The 25,219-nt window shown below is 41.0% G+C and overlaps 1 protein-coding gene and 2 long non-coding RNA genes across 24 annotated transcripts in view; 2 read left to right on the top strand and 1 right to left on the bottom strand.

Moving 5' to 3' along the window:
• Positions 1-25,219, top strand: part of LOC144003406 (ELKS/Rab6-interacting/CAST family member 1-like) — a 101,076-nt gene that overhangs the window by 60,881 nt on the left and 14,976 nt on the right. For 18 of the 22 annotated variants that reach the window (XM_077499620.1, XM_077499618.1, XM_077499619.1 and 15 more), the window contains 2 exons: positions 16,602-16,749; positions 24,153-24,263. In XM_077499620.1, coding sequence (XP_077355746.1) covers positions 16,602-16,749; positions 24,153-24,263 — 259 coding nt within the window. Of the gene's footprint in view, positions 1-16,601; positions 16,750-24,152; positions 24,264-24,361; positions 24,446-25,219 lie in introns of all 22 variants that reach the window. The other 4 variants (XR_013278975.1, XR_013278974.1, XR_013278973.1 and 1 more) reach the window with 1 other exon arrangement.
• LOC144003780 (uncharacterized) lies at positions 13,185-14,576 on the top strand. The gene is made up of 3 exons (XR_013279064.1): positions 13,185-13,522; positions 13,962-14,192; positions 14,452-14,576. It is a non-coding gene; the product is annotated as an uncharacterized LOC144003780 (long non-coding RNA).
• Positions 14,868-16,231, bottom strand: LOC144003781 (uncharacterized). The gene is made up of 3 exons (XR_013279065.1): positions 15,821-16,231; positions 15,366-15,452; positions 14,868-15,287 (listed from the first exon to the last, which is right to left on the bottom strand). It is a non-coding gene; the product is annotated as an uncharacterized LOC144003781 (long non-coding RNA).

Below are 25,219 nucleotides of genomic sequence, written 5' to 3'. Positions count from 1 at the left end.
AACATACAGTAATGACATAATTAAAATAATGTAAAGTAAAATGTAACGAATTCAGTTCAATGGACAGTGTGCTGCTCTGTCTGGTGTGTGCGACGTGGCCACCTGAGGGCGGTATAATACAATCATGGATAACCATGGAAATGGGCAGCGATCCTTAGTAAGCTGCAGTAATATTATTCTCTCTTTGCAGAGGATAAAGAATATAGTTGCGTGATTATTGTTATGTTATCTCTCTGTATGTGTTGCTTCACTGTAGTTTTTTTTTCTTATTGTCAGTCACGTCATCTCTTTAGCTGTCTTCCGTTGACTTAGATGATGTGCATGACACCACTGGCTTCCTCTAACGCGAACAACATGACGCCGTGTGTGCGTGTTAATGCGCATGAAAATGTACGTGCGTGCACAGGTGGCCATAACTCTTTGAGGTTGGATGTCTGATTTGTTGCCCGATTTAACACTGGTGTAAAGTTTTAATGTTTCTGTAAGACATGATATATGATCACCAGAGCTTTCAACGGGTTCTGGGACAGCCTTAGAATATATTAGCGCGCGCACACGCACACACAGGCAGTGCATCTGTGACATTGTGTCTCACTTTTCTCCCAAACTGTACTCGTCCAAGAAGTCATCAGCAAGCGAAGGGGATCGAAGTTGTAACGATGGCTATCGAAGGGGAAGTGGGAAGGATAGTGCGGGCTGTGGGGATCGTAAAGTGAAAGAAAATGAGCATTAAAGTGTTTCTTGGCAGTCGGAAAACGAGCAAAAGCAAAGAGGAGAAAGACGGCTGTCCAACGATAACTTAGTCCGGCCAACAAAAGCGCGCGCTCCAAATGATATTACCCCCATCGCCGTCTCCCCACTTCTTTCTGGTCATCCATCACACTTCAACTCTATATATTCAACATATAAGCACTTCATGATGTTTCACGCGTGCAATGAGGTTTTACAGCCCGTGCACGGGATTTTAATTTATAGGTCATTGTTTTCCTCGTTATAAAGAAAAGGCGCGCCGAACATTTTTACGAGCGCTAATGTCAGAAATTGTTTGCCGAGGCAAATGTTCTGAGGCATAAAAGCAGCGAGACGTCAATTTCTGTTTATTTGCAAGGGTGTTATAGAGATTGTAATGTTAAAAAAGACGATTTATCACCGTGGAGAGCGTTCAAGAAATGAAACAACGGCGCACTTGATGATTTTTTTGGCAGCGTGGCTTCCAGGGTTGTTGTTAGTGGTTAGGCAAAATGTTCTTGTATGCTGTCGCTGGCAAATAAAATGTGATAATGAAGTTGTTTTCAGCAATAGGCTCAGTGCTATTTTTAAATACATACTTTTTTCCCAATTAGACTGCAACAATGTTGGATTGAAAAAAAATCTCTGCCACCATTGAAATGATTTTGGGGCAATAAATACAGTGCTCGTAATATACATGCACCGGCAGATGTTTGCCCAATAGCTTAGCTGCCTGAGTCATAACAAAAACAAGGAAAAAAAAACATTTTAGGGAAGTACATAGGATTTTTTTTTTGGTAAGTTTTTTTTAATAAGTCAAACATGCAAGCTCAAGGCCTAAGTACCGCGCCTACTGCCCAAAGCCAGCTGGGATAGGCTCCATTCGCTTTTTATTCCACCAAATTTTTTTGCATCAGCCTAAAAAAAACACGAAATAACAATAGTTCACAAATTCTGATGTCAACTTAGAACTGTAGATGCGGGTAACAGTTTGCAGTCCAACCCTGGTAAAGTTTGCCCCGTTTTCCCACTCACACTCCTCGTCAATGTTGATGCCTCAAGGCTAATGCTGTAAATGTAATTTATCTCTCCTCCGCCGCTTCCTCTCACTGCGCACTGTCCTCCGTCTCATCGCGTCCCTCCTCTCCATCACTCCCCGAGCCTTTCCTTCAGTCCGCCCCCGCGCGCTTCTCATGCCTCCCTCCCGCATTCCGGAGCTTCTCTCTGTCCACCTCTTGTGTGACCGCCTGCATATGTCGTTATCACCTGGCTGTATTTCCGAGGGCACCGTCGCTACGTGTCACCACGTGCCATGAGAAATCAATACCGTGCGCATGTGTTTTTGCTGTTCATCATATACAGGGAGTCCTCCACTTTGGTTTGGTTTATTGGTTTTGAACATATAAACATAAACACATTACAAGTGTTACTAAATACACATGTTAAAATAAAATAGGAAAGGAAGAAAGTAAAATTTGTCAACAATAAATTCCATAATTTACTTGTTCAAGGAGTAGGAAAGACGTACACATGCTTATCTAGTCTCCCTTATCTAGTACTCCCTATTATTTCTATCATATGTATATACTAACAAATTGTTCCTATACAACAACATACATGTAAAAACACGCCTGTCCTAATGTGCACATTACATCACATATTCAACACAACAAATTCCCAGATCACACACACATAACATACACAGAAACGTACACTTACAGCACATGGACATACAAATGTATTTACATTTATACCTGAGTGACATATTTTTGTAAAATTATCTTATTTAACCTCTTTTTAAATATTACGTAACGTTCCTAAGCCAGCGATGTAACCCGAATTTTGACACAAGTCGAATTTCCCCATTAAAGTCAATATTTACATCAAAAGAATTTGAATTAAAAAAATCTAAAATACATTACAATACAAAAATACGATGCTATGTACAACTGTCCGACTGAAGCCTTTGCTGATGTTTGTCGGTGTCTCTCCTTCCTGCGATCTTTTTATGATGTTTAGCTTCGTTTCCATGGTAACTGCTTTTCTTTTGGCTGGACCAACATTGATAGAAAACGTAGCTTTCTTCTTCTTTGTTAACCTGGCAATAGCCAGATTGATATTGCGCTTCACTCCTGGGAGTTCTCCGCAATATCCATCTGGTACCTCTGCGCGGTAATTTGCTCGGGAAAGGCGGAACATTCTGTGCAATAATTTGAGCTGATTGGATGATGCGGCATTCTACACGTTTGTTTTAACCAATCACGGCCACGGGTGAAAATTTCGTCTTCGTTCTTGTCGAAGGGGGAAAAAGCACGAACATCTTACCAGCTAGAAATGCACGAAGCGCTTCTCGCTGTTCAACATTCAACAAGGAAAAGGTAAGTAATTCTGCGAGAACAGAATTAATTGCAGCGTCCATTCGTCCATGTTGGGTTTGTTTGTTAGCCCCGGCGTCGGCGCTGGCTTCTTTCGTCACAGTTGTATGTCCCGCCCCCAAACACAAGGTCGCTCTGTGATTGGTCCGAACCACGAATGGAAGTCAACGGGAGCGGTACAAGATGTAGTCTCCGGAGTTTGTTAACTCACAAACACCGCTAGAATTCGCCTTGCGAGAGCAAGGTTACTTCTTTGGGGCCATGATGTGGAAAAAAAAAAAGAGGGCAAAAACGCCAAAGATACTCCCACAAGTGCACAAGCGCTAGCACTAGCTAGGGGCTAAATAGCAGACAAGGGGGAAACACTGCGGGTTATATGGCAGACCAGGAGCCAAAATGGCAGACCGGGTCAAAATGGCGGACCAGGTATAACCATTGTGAAGTGCAAACGCCTTAGGTGGAGTGTGCCTTAACTCGAGGACTCCCTGTACAACCATGGACTCGCATGTTTCCCGCTATGCTATTCTTTTTTACATATTTTTGTGTGTTAGCAGCTGGATTTGTGCCATCTTTGCAAACGACTCGACTCCATGCGTAACACACACAATACACAAGTTATGCTAACAATGTGGCAAAGCGTGTGGCCCATGTAAATAAGACTGGCGGCCAGAGTGGTGCGCATAAACAGACAAGACAGCGTGACTGCTTGGAAGACACACGCACATATGCATGCATGTATGTACGTATTATGGCAGCAAGACAAGCGCTTTGATCCCCTCAGACAGCAATGAGATTATAGCCGAGTGCCAAAAGGAGTCTGTGCGTGTGTGTTTTGTTGTGTGTTGTGCGCGCGGGCTTGTCGGGGAGCTTAGCGCGACTGAAAGGGGCCGCGCGGGTTTGAACACTCGGTCTTACAAGCTCAAAGCGGGGCGCCTTCCCCCTTCTCGCGTGTGCTTTGCTCGTCTTTCTTGCTTTTTTCGGCACTTTTTGATGATTTGTGTATCTTTCTCTTGGAAGAGACGGGGGAAAATGGAGTGGCGAGACCTCCACCCAGGCCAAGGGATCCTAGTTTGGATCCTGATCTGACACTTTTGCATGTACCGTAGCTGTATTTTTCATGCATCATTCATAGGATTTAAAGAAAGTGATAAAACATGTCAAAATTGAGTTATTGCATCAAAATTGACTTTGCCTTAACTCCTAGACTGCCACAATATCAAAAAACAAAAAACAAAACACAGTGCCAGCCGATTTCGAGCATTTTAACTCATCTTTCAAGGCAATAAGAATATTGTTTGCCTTTACTACATGTGCAATGTGGGTACTAGGGATGTCACGATAAGGGCAATATCGCGATATTGTGATATTAAAACTGCCACAATATCATCGTCGTCATGTTCACAATATTTAAAAGGAACACATCTGTTAAAAAAGTCAGGTTGATTTCCATTTGTGCAGTTCTAGCACCCTCTAGTGGCTAGTTTATTAGTGTAATTTAATTTTCATTAGGGTTTTTATGGCCTTCTATGTTTATCATCTATACTAATTGTCAGATGAAGGGGAACCTAATTTACTTGTGAAGCTATCAAATGTGTGCTTGCATTAGCAAGTAAGTGCCTCAATATTTGAGATTGTAGGTGGTTTATATGCATTCCTGTTATGTAAAAGAGCACAATATTGAGCGTTTTTTTATTATGAGCTCTCTTTTTTTTATCGCCAACGCCCCCACAATATCGTGATAATTATCGTATCGTAACCTTCATATCATGATAATATCGTATTGTTATGTTTGGATATCGTTACATCCCTAGTGGGTACTAAATGAAAGATCGCATTCCATTCATCATAATTTTATTAATAGTTATTAAACGTCTTTGGCAGTCATATTAATAAACAAAACATGTATGTGTTGTTCCACACTATAATATCTCTGACTTTGAGTGTGTGTTTCTTTAAAAGGGTGGGCCGGGCCAAGCAAGACAATTATTCACACAGAGGTAATAATTAGGGCCCGACTTATATTATTTTTTCAATAAGGCAATTATATTCTGCCAATTTTTGGCATATTTTGCGAGAACCAATTAGCCGATTAATTTAATAAATATGTAATCAGTAGGGATGGACGAGTATCGATACTAGGTATCAATATCGGGCTGATACCCAGCCTTATTCCTAGGTATCGGTACTCACGTGAGCAACTGATACCCTCTTGTGGTCGTTTAATGATTAGGATGTAGAAATTACTGGTAGATGAATGGAAAATGGCCATTAATTTAATGTATTTTCAAGGGAAAATTTGATATTGGGTAGGGATGTAACGATATCCAAACATCACGATACGATATTATAACGATATGAAGCTCACAATACGATAACTATCACAATATTGTGGAGAGGTTGGCGATATTTGAAAAAGGTCACAATACTGTAAAAAAAAAAAAAAAAAAAAGCTCATACTAAAAAAAAAAACGCACAATATTGTGCTTTTGTACGTAACAGCAATGTTATGTTATTATGTTTTATTATTATTATTATTTTATTATAATTATGTTATGTTGTTAATGCACGCACACATTGAATTCCTCACATATTGACTTGCTTCACATGCATAATATTTTCCCCTTCATCTGACAATTAGTGTAGATTTTTAACATAGAAGGGCCAAAACATCTCTAGTGAAAATCAAGTTGCACTAAAAAACTAGCCACCAGAGGGTGCTAGAACTGCACAAATGGAAATCAACCTGAATTTTTTAACAGATGTGTTGTATTTAAATATTGTGACCATGACGACGATGATATTGTGGCAGTTTCAATATCAAAATATCACCATATCGCACTTATCGTTACGTCCCTAATATTGGGACATATAGGACTTGCTTTAAAAAACTGATCTATCATTGTTTCTTGGGGGGAGATTTTATGTATTAAAAGTACTACTGTTATCGGTACTTGTTATCGGTGTCTATTATGACTCCACAGTGCTGGTATTGGCCTAGGGAAAAAGTGGTATCGCACATCTGTAGTTATGACTTGTTGTCTCATAATGCTTACAATAATAAAGGCCATTTTTTTTTCCTAATTTAAAAGAGCTACTAATCATTCAACACAAACTTAGTTGACAGATTGTTACATATTGTGCCACTTTGTTCATATTTTTTTTCTTTATTTTTTTTTCCCACCCGATGGTGAGGTGCTCCCGCTTTGTTCCTCAAGCCGTTCACGTGTGTGCGTTTGCACATGTGTGGTCCCATCAGATGTTCAAACTCCTGCGGACCCTCGGTAATGCGTTTTACACCTTTCCTATTAGTCACACAGTGTGTCTGCGAGTGTGCGAGAGGGAGACGGAATTGTGAGCAAAGCGAGAGAGGGGCGGGGCGGAAAATGAGATGAAAATAGGGGAAAATGTGTCAAGATCAGATCCTCATTCTGTCATGCAGCGGTCCCACCTGCCCTCCTCTCGTCTCTCGTCTCGCTCTCTCTCTCCGCGACGCGCCGGCATTGTCTCTCGACCCCCCGCTTCCCTGCTGCGCCGCTTCCCCGTCTCGCCGTCTCTCCCCCCTCTTCAAGTCTCTTTGATTTGTTTTCCCTCCAAATCCTCCAGGCAGTTTATTCCCTTCCCTGTCAGTGTTGTATGTGCGTGTGTGTGCGCGCGCGCCTCCTCGGCATCTTTCTTTAAGCCCCTGTGATGTAAAACAGCTCTTTGAGGGAGCTTTTTTCCTTCTTACACTCGCACGCTTTTAATTCCACTCACTCACCTTTTGCAATTGTCTTTAATGGTCTCTCAAGTCGTCTATGAGTGTCCAGTATCCCCCACCCATATTAATATGTGGGCGCTTCTCATGCACATCTTGAGCTTTTAATAACACATGTAGACGCATCTGCCGGGTAAATATTAACCTGCGAGGCATTCATAACGATAATTCCAGACATTCCACATTTTTTTTTTTTTTTTTTTGATGTAAAACGATCCCCTCGGCCGTCTTTTAAAACGGACCTCCATTGGGAATTTAAAGGATTTTTTAACACACAGCTGCGGTAGGAGTTGATCAGTTTTCCCGATAACGGCATTAAGCGCTTTAAAAAGAGTGAGCGAGAGAAGCAGTAAATGTTTTCTTACAGGCCCCCCCCAACCCATTTTATTGACTGCCTTGGCTTTGATGCCGCACACATGGCCAAACGGACGAATGTCTCACGAGACTCGCTCTGACGTGTCATGTGGGTTTGTTCTTTCGGAGTGTAACCCGGGTTATAGATTTGCCGGGTATGTAATAGACATGAAAAGTCTACACACCCCGGTTCAACTGACAGGTTTTTCTGATGTTGAAAAATAAGACCAAGATAAATCATTGAATTATTAAAGAGATACTTTACTTATTTAGCCATTTGTGGCAGTCAAACATTAATATTTTGCCTATAATAAATTTGATATTTTCAGTATTTTTCACGGACAATTAGTACCTTTAAAAACACATTTAGCAACTTGCTGTTGACTGAAAATGATATCACAAGGGCTCAGGTAACCATTCACATCTCAGCTTGTGAATGTCACATGACCAAACCTTGAAAACAGGTGAGCTGTGATTGGTTACCTGAGCCCTTGTGATGTCATTTTCAAGTCAACAGCAAGTTGCAAAATGTGTTTTTAAAGGTACTAATTGTACGTGAAAAATAATGAAAGTATCAAATTAATTATAGACCAAATATTAACTTTTTATTGCTATAATGGGCTAAATCCCTTTTAAATTACAGGGGGAAAAAAAAGTGATTAGAATAATGAATAAGGTTGGCTACAGAGAATCAACTAATCAATTATTTATAGGGTCTATTATTTTAAAATTAAATATTAAAATTAAAATTATGGATGTTGTGTATTTGAAAACACTGGAAATACATTTTCATGCAGCAAACAGTAGCCTGCCTGTTTGTATTCAGATTTTTTTTTCAACTAATAGAAGGAACTATAACTTTTTTTTTTTTTCTTAAAAAGAGCTCAGAATTGTTCATTCGGTAGTCTTACCGATTCAACGTGTTATCATCATTGCGCTTTTTTTTTTTTTTTTTTTTTTTTTTTTTGGGTGTATGTGTAAGTGCGTTTGCGTGTGTGCGTGTGCGTGCAAAAACGTATAAATTTATACTCATTAATTCACCTAAAACCTTATAAAAATCCCATTACCCTTCGCCTTAACCAGGTACTTCAGAATCTTGCCAGTCGTGAGGTTCAAATGGTCAGGAGACCAGAGAAAGGTCAGAAAAAATAAAGAGAAAAGAAAGATAAATCAAAGTGAAATCCAGCACCGACCAAACACTTCCTGCCTTCCCCATGGTAACAAAATCAAAGTCTTACGGCAACCCCGGAAGCCTCTAAATTCCAGCAAATTAGCGAGATCTCAAGAGACCAGAGGAAAAACTAAAGAGAGGAAGGAGGGAAGGATCGATGAGGCAGAGTGAGATCCATAGAAGCCAGTACATCCAATCCATCAAAGTGAAATCCAGCACCAACCAAACCCCTCCTGCGTGGTTACAAAACCAGAGTCTTATGCCAACCCCAGAAACTTCAAACTTCCAATAAATTGAGATCTCAAGTGACCAGAGGAAAAACTAAAGAGAGGAAGGAGGGAAGGATAGATAAAGCAAAGTGAGATCCACAGACACCAGCACCCACTGATTCAAGGGGCTGTGGGAGGGAGAGGCAACTTCTGTTTGAGTTTCAGTAGATGCTGGTGCGACGGATCTGGCATGCATAAGGACCACCACCAAAGAAAGAAGCCGTCAACCGCGGTCCAGCAAAGCGAGCACCGCCCCCCCCCGGAATCCCCAGGCCGCGGCAGCACCAAGGCCACCCCCAAGCCACCCGAGCGGACGGCGAGCCGACCCAGACGCCCGGAACACCCCCGCCCCAGCCCCGGCCCACACCCCCGAGCCCAAGGCCGCAGAACGAGGCCCGGCGGGCCCCCACAGCGCCCCACCGGTCCCCAGCCCCCATCCCCCCACGACCCCCCGCACCGACTTCAAACTTAAAATACAAATGTGTATTATTTTTTATTTATTTTATTTCGTCTGATTCTGTGAACGCTCTTTGCGGACTACAATAATGTCAGGAAAAGCCTACTAAAACAGATGAAGTTATAGGAGGGTGTTCACGTATTTGCAACCACATTATCTGAGTAGGTTTGTTTTGTTTTTTTTTGCAAATTATTTTCAAGTGAGTTGTACAGGTTATATCTCTTTTTTTTTTTTTTTTACATCACAAAAACCTGGCATTTGAACAGGGGTGTGTAGACTTTTTATATCCTCTGTATTTACATTTAGAGACATTAATTATGCCTGGAATGAATTAGGGATTAATTAAGATGGTGGCTCAGGTGTGTGTATGGATTTGTGCTTGGCGGCCAGCTGTGGGTCCTGCATATCATTACCCTCGCTTCTTTTTTTTCTTCTGTTCCAACTTGCGTATTTCTCCTCTCCCGCTGAAAGCACACTGCGCTTACTTTACTTCTAAAGTTGTGTTTTATTAGCTGTGGTATGAAAAGCGCACACCTCACCGGTCATGCGCCTCACCTGTGCACCTCGCCCGTGCTCTTGCAAACTCATCAGGCTTCCCGTCAAAGAAAGTGACGCTCCTCCTGACGAGCAAAGCTTTCTTTTTTTTTTCCCCCCCAGCTGCCGCCACCGCTGCTCTGACCTCAGCTCGCGTACAGGTGGTCGCATCCTTCAACTCACACAGCTGCGCGGGCTTTCTTCGCCGACGCATCCCGCCGCTCGCCGTCAAGGTTGTTTTTATTGAAGTGAGGGACTTTTGAGACCCCAAAAGTGAAAGTCTGCTGAGGATTCGCTGTTATTGTTTCGTGTCCTACTGGGCTGATCGGTTACAGCTTAGTAGACATCTCAATAAAGCTCATTTTCAAGAAAAACAGGATGCCGAGCCAGGCAACGGTGCTTCCAGGGAAAAGGGTAGATCTAAAAATACACATGAAAATATTAGGTGGACATTTTAATACGACAGCTATATCAAAAAATTGTCTTTTTTTTTCTTTTTTTTTTTGCATTTGTTTCAAAAAGTGGTAAAACTGTTTGGATTTAATTAAATTGTATTCTTTTATAGCGGTATTTCTTGTCCATTATTGAGCCAAGTCATATATTTTTATATCTGAAAAATCTCACAACACACCACTAAACACAAATAGTCCAAAATAATAATGATCATCTGGTCTCAATTTCTGTGCTCAGTGTGAACTCTTGGCCTGTTTAATTGAATATAAAGCTGCTATTTAATTTTTCTGCCTATCACTTGGTTTTGGATGAACAATATTTACATAAAATGCGAATATTGTAAATAATCATTTTGGGACCCTGTAAAGTCAATTCAGAAAAGTGTTTCTAAACATTTTTAAAGATAATTGCTAAAATTTTGCACAGATTGAGAACTATTAAGTACTTAATATTTGTGATATGAAATTTATTTATTTACATTTCAGTTTTCCTCATATTATTATTATTTTTTTGTGGCTACCACGCTGCCTCGCAATGCACTTGGAAGTTTGATACGAGTCGCCCCTTCTCACTATTTACAGACAGTAAGAATGATCACCCTCATTTGCATCAGCGGTTATCAACATACATTTAGCCAGCTAGCTAAGGTTACCAACCCAAAAACGCAAAAATGCTTCAGATAGTATGCGTGAGGAAATGAGTGTGTGTACGTCATGAAGAGGCAGAAAAGCGAGAGAAAGTGCGGACATGGTCTTCACACAGGCATGGCCACTTTAGAGTGCCTCGTTGTCCCAGCATAAGAAAGATGATAGACAAAGTAGGATCCATTTTGCATGTTGCTGTAATGGAAATTGATTGGCAGATTTCAGCACATTCAGCAAACAGCTTTTCTTCACCATTTGAAGTCCTTTTATATACTTGGGGATTTTTCGGAACCACTCAAATTTGGCAGGGTTGTTTACAACATGCTTCTCTGGAGTGTCAAATTTCGAAGACATTTATTTTCACTTTATAGGGCCTTTTAATGAAACTGGATAATTTTCCGCGGCGCACATGTAACCTCTCACAGCACAGTGGTTGGTAATCACTGGTTTATACATACTACGAAACAGACATTCTCATTCCACATCGGTGCTTATGCAGTATCTCCACATGGCCATATGGATGTAAACCTCCCGTTGCGAAAATGAGCTTGTAACACAACAATTCCTTCAGGGGCTTTTTAGAGTGTAAACCGCGGCTTCTTACAAGTGGCGCAGCCGGAGCAAACATGTCATAGAAAAACAATGGAGTGCTGCTTTACAGCGCCGAGTTATATAGTCATAGAGAGCGCGGGAGAGAGGGGATTATTTTTAACAGAGCCTTGTGTTTGTCTTACAGAGACTGGCCAATGTCACACCGCATGGACTCGCGCAAATGTAAAGTAACCCACGGGGAGGAACGCTATCATAACTACAGACATTGAACTCTCACTTGATTACAGGCTCGTACTCGCACTCGCCGTTGCTGTCGTGTGACGGCACCAGAGGAGATAAGGCAGCTCACGCTGGAAGCCGCCCCTCGCGTGCGCGCAAACGTTTGGGGATATAACAAGTCACCATTAGCCGTCCCCCCGCCGATACGGCGAGGGGCTTGAAGTGGTTTTAGGAAAGAGAGAAGGGCTTGCGCGCGCGCATAGGGGCGGAGGTCAGGTGCCTGGTGCGTTGGTGCGCGTCTGCTTACTATCTGCCTTGTCGCCGCTGCGATGACATCACGGGGCACCGCCGCCAAACGACGGAAAGAATGCCTCTTGATTCCTTTACAAGCGGTGAGGGCGAGCGATAGAGTGATGGAAGTTCAGCGAAGGTGAAAAAGACGAAGGAAAAAAAGTCTATATATATATATATACATATATATATATATATATATATATATATGCGCTGTTGGGCAGTCAAAAAAAATGTAATTGACTTTAATCTCATATCGTCAAAATTAAAATGAGCATATTAATCTGGATTAACTCCAGAATTGGAGTGAGATTAATCCAGATTTAAAAAAATAATAATATACCCAGCACAAATATGTACATACACGAACAGTTTATTTACAGTTGAAACTATTCACATAGGCAATTATAAACTTTTTAGTCTGCATCAACTTTTTTGGGGGGAATTTACATTAGGGTTGCAAGGTTTTACTGTACACACAAATTTAAGAGCCATTCCCATACATTCACTGTTGATCATTTCATAAACGGAAAGCAAACTAATCATCAGGAGGATTGACCCATCAATCGTGGCTTAAGCGCGTCCAGCTCCTGTCTTGACTAATGAGCGCCGCAGCACAGATGCATGATGGGACACTGACAGTGTGGTCAGCGAGGTTGACCGAAGAATCCGTGGGCCCTCACCCAGGCGAAACGTGTAATCTGTCTTCATTTAGACGCTCTCATCGCCACATTCCATCGCTGCCGCGGCGACGCACGAGCGCGTGTTCCAAATTGAACACAAAAAAAATAAAAAATGGAAGAAATACTGTCGACACATGACTTTGCAGCAAAGGGGGAGTTGTGGGCGGATACGCATAATTGCACGTCTGTGTTTTGAGGCTTTTGTCTTCATACATGCAAATCTGTATGATTTATATGTTGCGGGGAACAAAGAAAAAGGAAACCGTTAAAACGGGCCCTGTCATCACCAAACCGAAGCTTTGTTTGCTTCGCTTGTTGACAGCGCATGTTTTGCATGTTTTGAGCCAATTAAATGGCCATTAACTCATTTGCTCCCAAAAACGTATAAATACGTTCTATTTTAAATGTTTTAAGTCTGCCAAAGACGTATTTATACGTTTTTTATGTTTTGTTTTGTTTTTTAATGCTAGAGTATACAGAAGGCTTTGATGCAGCTTCTCATCTGCAAAGAACGGTTGAAGAAATGGGTAGTTATTACACAAACGGCCAGCAGGTAGCAGCAGAGCAAAGGAGACCAGGGCCATGTCGAGAAAAAAAAGCTCAATTGCTCAGAAGAAACTTAGCTATATTCAAATTCTCATTGCTGCAAAACGAAAACAGATAAAAATATACTTTTTTCCCTGATGACAGAAGAGACTTTAATCTTTCTTTTGGTAGGTTCCGTGTTTTTATAGCAATAGGTCGCTTGCACATGTCGTCACTTCCGCCTCGGATTTCTCGTAGTCGCCATGCTGGGTGGCCTCCATTTACGTAGCGATTCGGTCTAACACGTATCTATCACGTTTGTTTTCTGCGTTTAAAATGGTACATTGTTGCTGCATCGTTGGCTGTTCGAACAAAGCCAAGGGGGAAAATGGTCGGTCTTTTTTCCGAATTCCGAAAATAATTAGGAACCAGGGCCTGGAGACAGAGGAGTGCGGACTCCGGAGGGAAGTCGTTACTTTGGGCTCGTGTGTGCAGCGATCACTTTGTGAGCGGTAAGCTTGTTTACCTTTATTTAATGCATGAGGATTAATAACGTTTCGACCGCCCATATATGGGCAAGTTGCTTATGTTTTGGATTCATGAGCAAGCAAGTTCGGTAGTACAAGCTGGCTAGCGGACGTTAGCCGAAAGCTAACATCGAACATTTTCACCCAAGTAGTGCCAGTGCAAAGTGTTTACTGCTGAAATTGGATTGATTAGTCTTGGGCTTTTAATGCCGATAACATGTTTTTTGGTGGCAATATGTAAACTTGGAAAAAAAGAGACAGAAGGGGCTGATGCAAGAAAACAGACCCCCGGGGGTGATGCAAGTAAACAGACCCCCGGTAGCCTACACATCATGCTTAAGAACTTATTCACGGCCACCCTACTGCGGTAAAATAACCAGTCTTTCCATATTTTATTTGTTTATATATTTGTTTATTTTAACAGGTCGCCCTGCGCCCGTTTTTCTGTCCAATCATCCCGACTGGGCTCCAACATTAAAGTTGGGTCCCAAGTTACAACATCTATGTCTCAGCCCAGTCGGTGCCAAGATATGAACGTGCACAGGAGAGACAAGCAAAGAAAAGACGACTCGAAGTGGCAGAGATTGTTGCAGTTATGCAGCCAGATGGCTCCAGTAACCTGTACCCTCAAGTACTGCTGACATCATTGACTCTGGTATGCCACTCAGAATTCATTACATGATATATTGTATGCAGGAGTGAATGTATGGGTTTGTTTGTGTGTGTACACGCACCTTATATTTTAGTGTTTATAGAAATAAGTATTTGCCTGTAGCAATGTTCATACATTAAAAAATGCAACAAAATGTGTACATTTCTTTTACACTGACAAAAAAACTATACTACTTTACTATATTAAACCTATTACTGGTACCGTATTTTTGTGTGATTTTTTAATTTATTTTTTTCTTTAGGGATCTCATGCCACACCGACTTGATTGCCAATGACATGATGGAAACGAAGGCGAGCATCAAAGCATTGGAGGAGGACAACATGCGACTGTTTGTTTGGCGCTAATAAAGGCAGCGTTTATACAAATTCTATTGTTGGGTTTGTTTACCAAGCTATACATAATACAAATGACAGGATTTGACTCAATGTGCAATATGGTCCCTCTTAAAGTAATGGAATAAATCTCTATTATTTCTAAAAGCACAAAAAATGAAGTGAATAATGATTAGATGTAGTAATTTCAGGGTTAAAAATTGAACTGTTAATTAATGTATTTATTTTAGCACAGGTGCCTACCATCCTGATGACGGTATGATGTAATGTTGATGGGGTACGCAATGACTTTCATTATACTATGTACAGAGGAAAAAGTTGCTCTCTTTTAAATTTGTTTAATGAAAGACAAGTACCAGTACTGTGTTACAGTTTTCCCAATAATCCTTGTTTCACACTTGTCACAAAACCACTGTCCTTTTGGCAGTCTAGATTGGCACACTTCAAGTGATATCATTTGATTTTACAATCTGCTGCAGCACAAAAAACTACTTTATTCCGCATCTTTGAAGTACATGAGCAAGTGGTAGGTGACAGCGGCTGAGCAGGAACACTGGAAGTCCACTGCTGATCTAGTAAATGCTCTCCCGAGCAGTTCAGGTAAGGAGGGGACTTTGGGAAAAAAAAACTCTGGCTTTTCCAACTGGCCAAAACGAGCGATCTGGGTGGACTCGCTCAATCACACTTTGTCCACACCACAAAGTCGCAGAAGTCCCGTCCAGTTAAACTCATCTGTGCCTGAATCTGAAAATATTACAAACATTGTAATGAAAATATGAAACATAGAATTAAATAAACTACAAAAAGTAAAGCCATACATACCTGGTAATAATATTGGTGTTGTCGTGACAAGTGATGGGAATTGTTGCCATCTGGCACCAGACAGAAATTGGGTGTTGTGACAGCCTCCTTAACCGTGAGATCATAAGAAAAGCTGTCAGTATGCTCAGTAGTTACCATGAACACGTTTTATTGTACTGGAAACTGAAACTAAAAATACGTCCTCTGAGAGGTGGTTAACCTTAACCATTTAGAATACGTTGATTAAGTAACATGTAACTAGTGAAAGGGTAGCATTAAATTTAATTAAGCCACGGGGAGGCTGTGCAGTTACTGTTTATTCTTATACGCTCTGACATATTTGCCTGTTATAAAATGATTAGAAAAACCACATCAGGTAAACCCAGCTGTGCATGTAAACACAATGATAACAGGAAGCCTGAGAACAAATCAACATTTTTGTGTGCAGAATTACCAACACCATGTGGTTTACTTACGTGCAACAGCAACCGTTTCTTCTGATGCGATGTTAAAGTTTACACTCTGTATCCACCCGCTTACAAAATAATTGTAAGCCTCCGGGGATTTGTTGGCGTTATGGAGCATGTTGTCAACACGAGGTAGGGAAAGATGTCCAGAGAAGTCACATTTGGCCAGCAAGCTTTCTCCGTCAAAAAAAAATCACCCTTGGTCAGGACGTAATTAGGATCAATCCCGCCACACAGAGACACCTTCTGCCTGTATCGTTGTTTTTGATCTTCCGGTAAATCGTGAAAATACTGCGAAAATTACATCAGGTTGATAAGCTCTACCGTGTAACTCGCGAGTGTACCTTGTGAACCGGCGGACACCCAATATGGCGCCCGAAGGAAAAACTCCCATGATGCATTACGATGTGCAAGCGACCTATAGAACACAAAATCAGTCAAAATCCAGTAAAACAGCCGGCGGGAGCGAAGGGGATTATTTCTATGAAGTTATTTCTATGAGTTAACAGTTAACGCTACGAAACATTTCACCTATTTATGTCGTCTTGTGTCTCACTTTAAGGAACATATATGTTTTGAACGCCTTAATGCAAAAATTTGGCCAAGTTTGGCCCACAGAAATCATCCCTGACTTTGTCCATTTCAATCTTAGGATCAAACGTTGGTCAAGTCCCGTTTGGCTGACCCCCTTCAACAAGTTCCTTCTATTATACGGACTGCTTACTTCACCATAAACCACCGTTGCTATGACCCCGAGAGCCATTCTTAACCGGAGTGTTTGTGTTTGCAGACAAGAGGCGCTGCTGGCTGCCATCAGCGAGAAGGACGCCAACATCGCCCTGCTGGAGCTCTCCTCATCCAAGAAGAAGAAAACCCAAGAAGAGGTGGCGGCCCTGAAGAGGGAGAAGGACGGCCTAGTTCATGAGCTCAAGCAGCAGGTGGGATTCCTTTGCGGTCTTTTCGATACGGTCGGCAAGAGTGACTGACACGCACGCGTGCAAATTAGGAGTGGAAAAATGTCGGACTTTTATAGGAAAAAGCCTCCCGAGGCGAGGCGAGGTGTCAGCGACACGCGGAGCAAAGCAAACGAGAAAGCCAGCCCCCGCATGTGTTTGCAAACTTCCGACCACCGGGGGTAAATTTAGGACCCCGCTTACCCCTCCTGCCCGCACCGCACTAACAAATCTCACAACACTTTCATACCAGTCCCTGTTGATTTATCATCACGGCTGCCCGAGAATGTGCACGCTTGCGTACAGGCCGCTCGTCACTCTGCTGGTGGATGTTTACAAAGTTAAACACACACTGGCAATAAAAAGCAGGAAATAAACATGACAAAATGCCTTTGTGGCCCCTCGCACACAGAATTAGGCTCCTCGGGGGTCTCGTGGATTAAACCAGCCACTTGAGGTTGAACCGACGAGGCTAATACAGTGTTCCCTCGTTTTCCGCTGGGTTTAGGTTCCAAATAAATGCCCGCAATGAATGAAATCTGCCTAGAAGTTAGCTTTGTTTTACATTTATTATGAATGTTTTAAGGCTCTAAAACCCCTCACCACTATGGCTTTAACATCCATCCATCCATCCATCCATCCATCCATTTTCTTGACCGCTTATTCCTCACAAGGGTCGCGGGGGCTGCTGGCGCCTATCTCAGCTGGCTCTGGGCAGTAGGCGGGGGACACCCTGGACTGGTTGCCAACCAATCGCAGGGCACACAGAGACGAACAACCATCCACACTCACACGCACACCTAGGGACAATTCGGAGCGCCCAATTAACCTGCCATGCATGTCTTTGGAATGTGGGAGGAGACCGGAGTACCCGGAGAAGACCCACGCGGGCACGGGGAGAACATGCAAACTCCACCCAGGAAGGTCCGAGCCTGGACTCGAACCGGAGACCTCAGAACTGGCTTTATGGCTTTAACAGTAACTGCAATATCGTGATATTAAAACTCCCACAATATATTGTCGTCGTCGTCACGATATTAAAAGCAGCACATCTGTTAAAAAAAGCCAGCTTGGTTTCCACTCGTGCAACTCTAGCACCGGTGGCTAGTTTTTTAGTGCAGTTTAATTTTTACAAGGCATGTTTTCGCCCTTCTATGTTTAAAATCCACACTAATAGAGGAAGACGAACGTAATTTGCTTGTGAACCGAGTCAATATGTGTAGGAACTCAATGTGTGCTTGCATTAGCAAGTATTAGTTTTTTATGAATAATTTTTATATTTTAATAATATTTTTCATTGATGTATTGTACAAAAGCACAATATATATATATATATTTTTTTTTGTATGAGCTAATTTTTTCACAATATTGTGACCTTTTTTGTATCGCCAACATCCCTACTCACTGGGGATTTTTACAAAACTAAAAAAAATAAAAAATAAAAAAAAGCTCATACTAAAAAAGCACAATAACAGCAATGCATATAAACCACCTACAATCTCTAACTCATTCAATTCCTTTGACAAGTACCAATTGTCAATTGTATTTTTTAGAGCGAGAATAAATGGGGGAGAATCTGATTATGCTCCACTGTAAATGTCAAACTTGGAAACAACTTTACTGATGCCCAACCACCGGTAGATGACATCATTGCCCCATTTTATACGAAATAAACACAGTTTCAGAGTCCATGGGAGAAATGGCTGTATTTTGGCAAACCTACATTTTTCTAATGTCAATTATAAAAGAACAGGACGAGGCAAAAAGTAGGGAGTCTATTCTGTTATTTGGTAGATTCGGTTTATATATAATTATTGAACGTAATATCGCGCAGGTATTGAAAATTTTGAAATTTTCTAAAATGGCTGGCAGTGAATGAGCTAATAACAATACTGAGGCTCTTACTTGCTAATGCAAGCACACATTGATCGCTTCACAAGCAAATTAGATTCCCCTTCATTTGACAATTAGCATAGATTTTAAACATAGAATGCCAAAACATCCCTAATGAAAATTAAATTGCACTAATAAACTAGCCACTAGAGGGTGACGACGACGATATTGTGGCAGTTTTAATATCACAATATCGCGATGCTGCCCCTATCGTGACATCCCTACTACTCACGACACAGTTTATACACTTTTCTCATTGAAGCATTTACATTTTCTCACATTTCTCTCTTCTTTAAACATTCTCAGTGTTCAAACCTTCATAAATTTTATAAAATACAAACATTACTATAAAAAAAAAAATGCACACAAAATTGCACTCAAATAAATCCACGAAACAGCAAGACTGTAAAAAAGTGAACCACGTTATAGCGAGGGAACACTGTATACGTCTCTCTTTTTTTTGTCCATACTACTCTAGTTCAGGCATGCGCAACTTAAATAATGTAAGGAACCACAATTTTAAAACTGTGCTACTGGAGAGTCACATAGGACCACATACTTACTAACCAGATGTGTGGCAAGAATTTGAAATATGGTCAAAATATGTGCATGTGAGCTCTTGCATAAAAATCACCATTCAAGGAAAAAATTTCTGAACAGAAAGCCAACATGAAGTGCAAAAAATTATTTTGTGCGTTTTTTTTTTTCCCCACAAAAATCCACTCATACAAAATTTTATTATTTGTGTATTGAGCTACTATTTTTGTCCTGCATGTCATTCCAAATTTGCATAAAAAAATAAAAAATAAAACATTGTAGTATAGGTTCGTATAAGACCCAATCTAAGTGCAACTAAGCCATGCCTGCCATCTAGTGGTAAATGCTGATATTACCAAAACAATGTTTTTATTGAAACAATATTTTCACAGTAATGGTGCTAAGTTGCGAGTGTTCACCCTCATAGGTCAGCCGTCGAGTTGACCTTTCCTGCTCTCGATTTTGGGAAAAGGCCTTGACATCGATTTATTATTTTTGCACTCCATACAGGGTGTCCCAAAGGTCGCCGAGATCAGTAGATAAGCATTTCATTTTCTTTGCTGGTGGCTCACGAATTACAGAATAGCCACTTGGTAAGCATTTTCCTTGTATATGTAACTATGCGTTGGAGCAGAAAAAGTTGCTGGGCGGCAGTTTTGCAATTGTGCTCCCAATGTCAAAAACAACAAAGTGTGAGCTGTCAAATGCTGACGACCTCACATCTGTCTGAAGGATACCACAAACGAAATATAAAAAGGAAAAAAATATTGTGACTTTTGGGACACCCTGTAAGTAAGACTCCCTATAGGGCCAACACAAACTCAATTTTATTTACAGAGGACTCTAAAAGCAAACACATCTGAAACAAATTACTGTGCATGAATCAAAATTGACCATAAACCTGACCTGCGCCTGGCACAAATGTTGGGCTGGAGCAGATCAAGGACATAAGGCGGGCAGGGTGAGACTATTCAAGATCTGAAAACAAAAACCTGAATCTTAAAATGAACTCTGAAGTGGGGGGAAATCCAGTTGTGCTCCCTCTTACGTGCTGCAGTTAAGAGTCAAGATTTGAAGCAACTGAAGATATTTGAAGGGAGGACTGGCTGACTCCAAAGTGAAGTGCATTAAAACAAACAAACAAACAAACAAACAAAAGTACTGTTTTTCACACGCATACTTTTTATCAGGCATACTTGTGATGAAACAGCCTGTCAACCAACAGCATTTGATCGATTTCGATCACTTATTGGATGCGAAGAGCGGAAAGGATTACGGCTGGGTTTAAAAAAATTCAATATCGAATCGATATTCCTTATCATACCTCAATAGCCATTCATAAAACCATTAATTGATACTCTGAATCGATACCCAACTCTAGAAAGGAGCTATAAACTCACATTCTTCTCCAAAGGTGTCAGAGAAAAGCCACGACGCCAAGTATCACGTTCTCGTCTTCCGATGCCCCGTTTAAAATCTTTACGACACGTCGAGGTCTCGGAGTTGGTCACCGACGACGCAGAGACTCGACTGTTTTTAAAGTATGCATATGCTCGCTGAAAGGGTATAAGCATTTTTTTTTGTTTTTTTTCCTCCTCCTGTCCTCCCCCTTCTGGTCGGTCTCGCTGCCTGTCTTTCCCTCTGTGGTATCATAATTTTCAGTCCCTCAATGATGGATCACAGCTGAGACTTCCTCAGTATTCCCGCCTGTGTATGTTTGTGTGAGCGCTGGTCGGCCGGCGGCGTATTTTTAGCTCCCACCTATTCCCTCCACACTCCATGTGTGTGGAACTGTCACACGCGGAGAAAGCGCCTGGACAGTTGTAAAACCGGACAAGTGTGGAAAAGGAAGTCAGTGAGGCACAAAAAGAGTTTGTAGAGTGCATTTGCATTATTAGGGTTGGAACACCTATGGAACTAGGGGCGTGGAAACCAAATAAAAAGAGAGGGTGAGGAGGGGATTTTTTTTTTTCAGAGAGTGCAGTTGTGAATTGTATCAGTCAGTTCTTCTCTTCTCTCCTAGCGAAATTTGAACTGTCTTCTTTCTTTTTTGTTGTGTTTAATAAACGTCAAGCAGGTAAACCTGACATGCACCAAATAATAGAAACAGAAGATATTCGAATTGTGTAAAGTAATGATTAGATCGTTTTTCAAAATGTTACAGTTGTGCTGATGCTGGTTTCTGGCGTCATTGAGAGAGAAAGAAGTGAAGTCCGCGCAAAGGAAGACATTGTGGTTATCATCATGAAACCGGGCCACTTTTTACAAGCGCTGGAAGCACATGTGGTTGAGATTTGCAGCGTTCATCATTGTTCGGCACCTTTGCGGTCAAGGCCGGGCTGCGATAATGTTATATTATCCCCAACATTTGCATGGAAAATGTCGAAACGATTGTCTGTCTTTCAAGGTCACAGTCAAATTCATGTATTTATTTATACGTCTTCAATTGACTCTTTGTATCCTTTGTGACCTCTCGTCTCGCAAACCAAAGCGGAAAAATACAGCTGTAATCAAACGTATTATCGTACGGAGACCACGCCAATCACGATTTTTCCTCACAGTGCCGAGCAGAAATGGAGGTTCGTCTATTATTTTAGTTTCATTCACCTCAACCAAGCATGACTCAGCATCTTCTCCAGCGACAATTGTGTCGATTATCAAGACTGCGACGATTCAACAATCTCATCTCTAATTCCCCGGAGCGTTATCATAGTGGAATTTTTTTCTTCTTTTTTTTCCATCCCCGCCATAATCATGACTCAGCATTTTTCCCCTCACCTCGCGGTTCATTTGTTTCCCTCCGTTGTCAAGGATGGCGGCGAGTTGCAGCAGAAAGGAAACAGGAGATTGTCGGAATGAAATAATGGAGTGATGATTCGATTTTGTTTGAATGAGAGCTGAGGTCAGCATCGCTGCTAATTAAAAAAGAAGTCTAAGATAGAAGGGAAAGCCAGAGGGGGGTGCAAGAGACGTGTCGTTGGGGGGGTCATTTCATTGCTTCTTATCTTTCATTGTTTGGCGTCACATGTATATCAGGTACTTTATTTTTATTTTTTTTCTGTCATTGTCGAGTCTGCAGGCCTGCCAATTAAGCGTAGACGAGAATACGTGGAAATGAGGACATGTCGGAGCGGAGGGGAGCAGGATAAGTGACTGCCAGTGAATTAGTCACAGATAAAAAAAAAAAAAAAGAAAAAAAGTGTGAGAAACCCAAGAGGAATGGAGGGCCAAAATGAGGTACAAATACGATATCACGTGTTTAGATGAGAATATTAAAAAACACTTGACGTTGTCAAGTCCCCTCTCGTTTAAAGCCCGAGTTGGATGCCAGGTTGTTCAGCTGAATCTGTGAAGCACTCCACATTTTTGGAGCAGTGCCAATCATGTGACCCTGCAAGCTCAGTCGGTAGAGCGTGAGACTTCAACGCAGGGTCATGGGGTCGCGGTGTTTTATAGTTTCAGGCGTCAAAAAAATTTACAAAAAAGCTTCTCAGAAATCGGCGCTTTTAGTGAACAGCATTCCCTCGTTTATCGAGGGTGTTACGTTCCAAAAACTAACCGCAATAATGTAAATCTGCGTGAAAAAAAAAAAAACATAAAAAATTTCCACTATCCATCCATCCATCCATTTTCTTAACCGCTTATTAATTATATATATATATATATATATATATATATATATATATATATATATATATATATATATATATATATATATATATATATATATAATTTATTATATATGTTTTGTTTTTTTCGTTTTGGTATGATTTTTAGTTTTTAGTATGCTTTTTCATTCAACATTTGTTTTTTGTGTTTTTTTCATTTACAGTCATTTTCCCCATTAAAAGTATGTTTGTTTGTTTTTTATTTACTTGTTATACAGCACAGTATAGATTTCTTTTTTCATTTATTATGCTTTTTTCGTTTTAGTATGATTTTTACTTTATTAGAAATGCATTTTCATTCAACATATATCTTCTTTTTTCCATTTACATTTATTTTTTATTAAAAGTATTTTTTTTATTTACTTATTATACAGCACAGTATAGATTTTTGTCATTTGTCATTGTCATTGTCATGTTTTTTCGTTTTGGTATGATTTTTACTTTTTTGTAAATGCTTTTTCATTCATCATATATGTTATTTTTTCATTTACATTCATTTTTTCCATTAAAAGCATGTTTGTTTGTTTTTATTACTTATACAGCACAGCATATATTTTCTATCTCCGGACTGCAATGTCATGACAGACACCGTTGGAAAGGTCTCGTCGAGATGAATCTGCGGCTGCCCGTATGTCCCTGGTCGGACGTCGGGTTTGAGAGTTACGGCCGCGCAAAGACCAAAAAAATAAACAAACCAAAAAGCACGCTTTAAAAAATCCGCAAAACAGCGAAATATGAACCCGCGATAAACGAGGGAACACTGTACTGCTGATTACAAAAGAACGTACAAATGGACACAAACTTTTTTTGGGCGGGGTGAAATAAGAACGTCTAACTTTTTTTTTTTTTTTTTTTTGGTAGATTGGGTGCTTGTATTGTGAGCCAAAACGCCCGTTTAGCAATATGGGGAAACTCGCCTGACAGCGAATGAGTTAATTTATCCACCTAATGTTGTCATCCTTCCGATTGCACAGACTCGCGACATGTATTTCCACGTAGGTCACATTGCCTCCCTTCCTCTCTGCCTGCTCCAAGGTCTACTTTACAGTAAAGCTAGATTTACAACCATAAGTCAGGAAACAGAGGCGAAGGGGCTGAAAAAGAATACGGGGGCAGCAGCAGAGGGCCGCTTGGGGAGTGCATGTGATGAGAGCAACTCAGGAAGGACGAGAGGAAGTGGAAAAGACAATGTGTGCGCATATTCTTGACAACATATGGTTCTTAAAGCTGCAGTATCACTTTGGGAAGGTCATATTTAAACTTTTTGTGTGTTTTTTTCCCCCCATGCAGACTCAAAACAGGATGAAGCTGATGTCGGACAACTACGAAGACGAGCACCTGAAGGTGTCGTCGTCTCCCAACTCGGAGCTGCCCAACAACCACAAGCCCTCTCCAGATCAGGTGAATCATTTATTGACCCACCTCATCGCTACTTTACTTCCTGTTTCGACTAACCCCACCCCCCTTGCGCTGCTCTCTCTGGACTCATGCTGCTTCAGGACGATGAGGAGGGCATTTGGGCCTAAGCGGGTCCCCACACGTCCTCTTCTTTCTCTTTGTCTCACACCGTTTTGTACAGAAGGGTGAGCATCTTCCACGCCGGCGTCCGCTGGTCTTTCTTTGTGGCGTTCCTCATCCGCCCAATCACGTTTTTGGCTCCCTCGCATGCCACTGATTGATGTTTTACGTCGCCACGGTTTTTGGTGAATGGTGCTCCATTTGCAGCCTCAGTCGGCCGTCTCCTTTCTTTTCAGTTCAGTTTTTGTCATCTGTGCAGTCTTGAATCATCCTGCAGGGTTCTGTTTGTGTCTGTCTGTCATTAATTCACTTCATTTATTTATTTATTTATTTTTTTTAAGTTATTTCCCACTTTATTGAGCATATTTCAATTGCTCGCTGCCTATCGTGTGCTTGTGGCAATAAGATGCAGGAACGTAGGGAAAATATTGGCCTTCTCTACTACAGATGCACGGTGCCACTGTTCAGACTAGAGCTGTCAAAATTAATCGACAAGTAATCGATTATCAAGTAAATCAACAACTATTTTAACACTGTGTTAATCATCGAGTAATTGTTTGGAGCCATTTTTTTTTATTTCAAATTGTCCAAATCCTCTGATTTCAGCAAGCAGTAATTGTTCACATTTTTTTGTAGTCATTTGTGAAAGAAGACCGATTATCTTCTGTGTTTCATTAAAATAAGACATTTGCAAACAGCTGTCTTCACTTCGGAAAACAATGACCAAACCAGTAACATAGTACATCAACACACTTTCATTTTTTTTAAATCACTATAAGAATACGAGGTCCAAAATAAACACCAATAACCAGTGAATAAACGGTAATTGGGGAAAAAAA

Source organism: Festucalex cinctus, chromosome 16, assembly GCF_051991245.1.
Source record: "Festucalex cinctus isolate MCC-2025b chromosome 16, RoL_Fcin_1.0, whole genome shotgun sequence".
In the NCBI taxonomy this organism is placed as follows: Eukaryota; Metazoa; Chordata; class Actinopteri; order Syngnathiformes; family Syngnathidae; genus Festucalex; species Festucalex cinctus.
The sequence above is the reverse complement of the archived record's forward strand: the minus strand, read 5'-3'. Positions and strand labels throughout refer to the sequence as shown.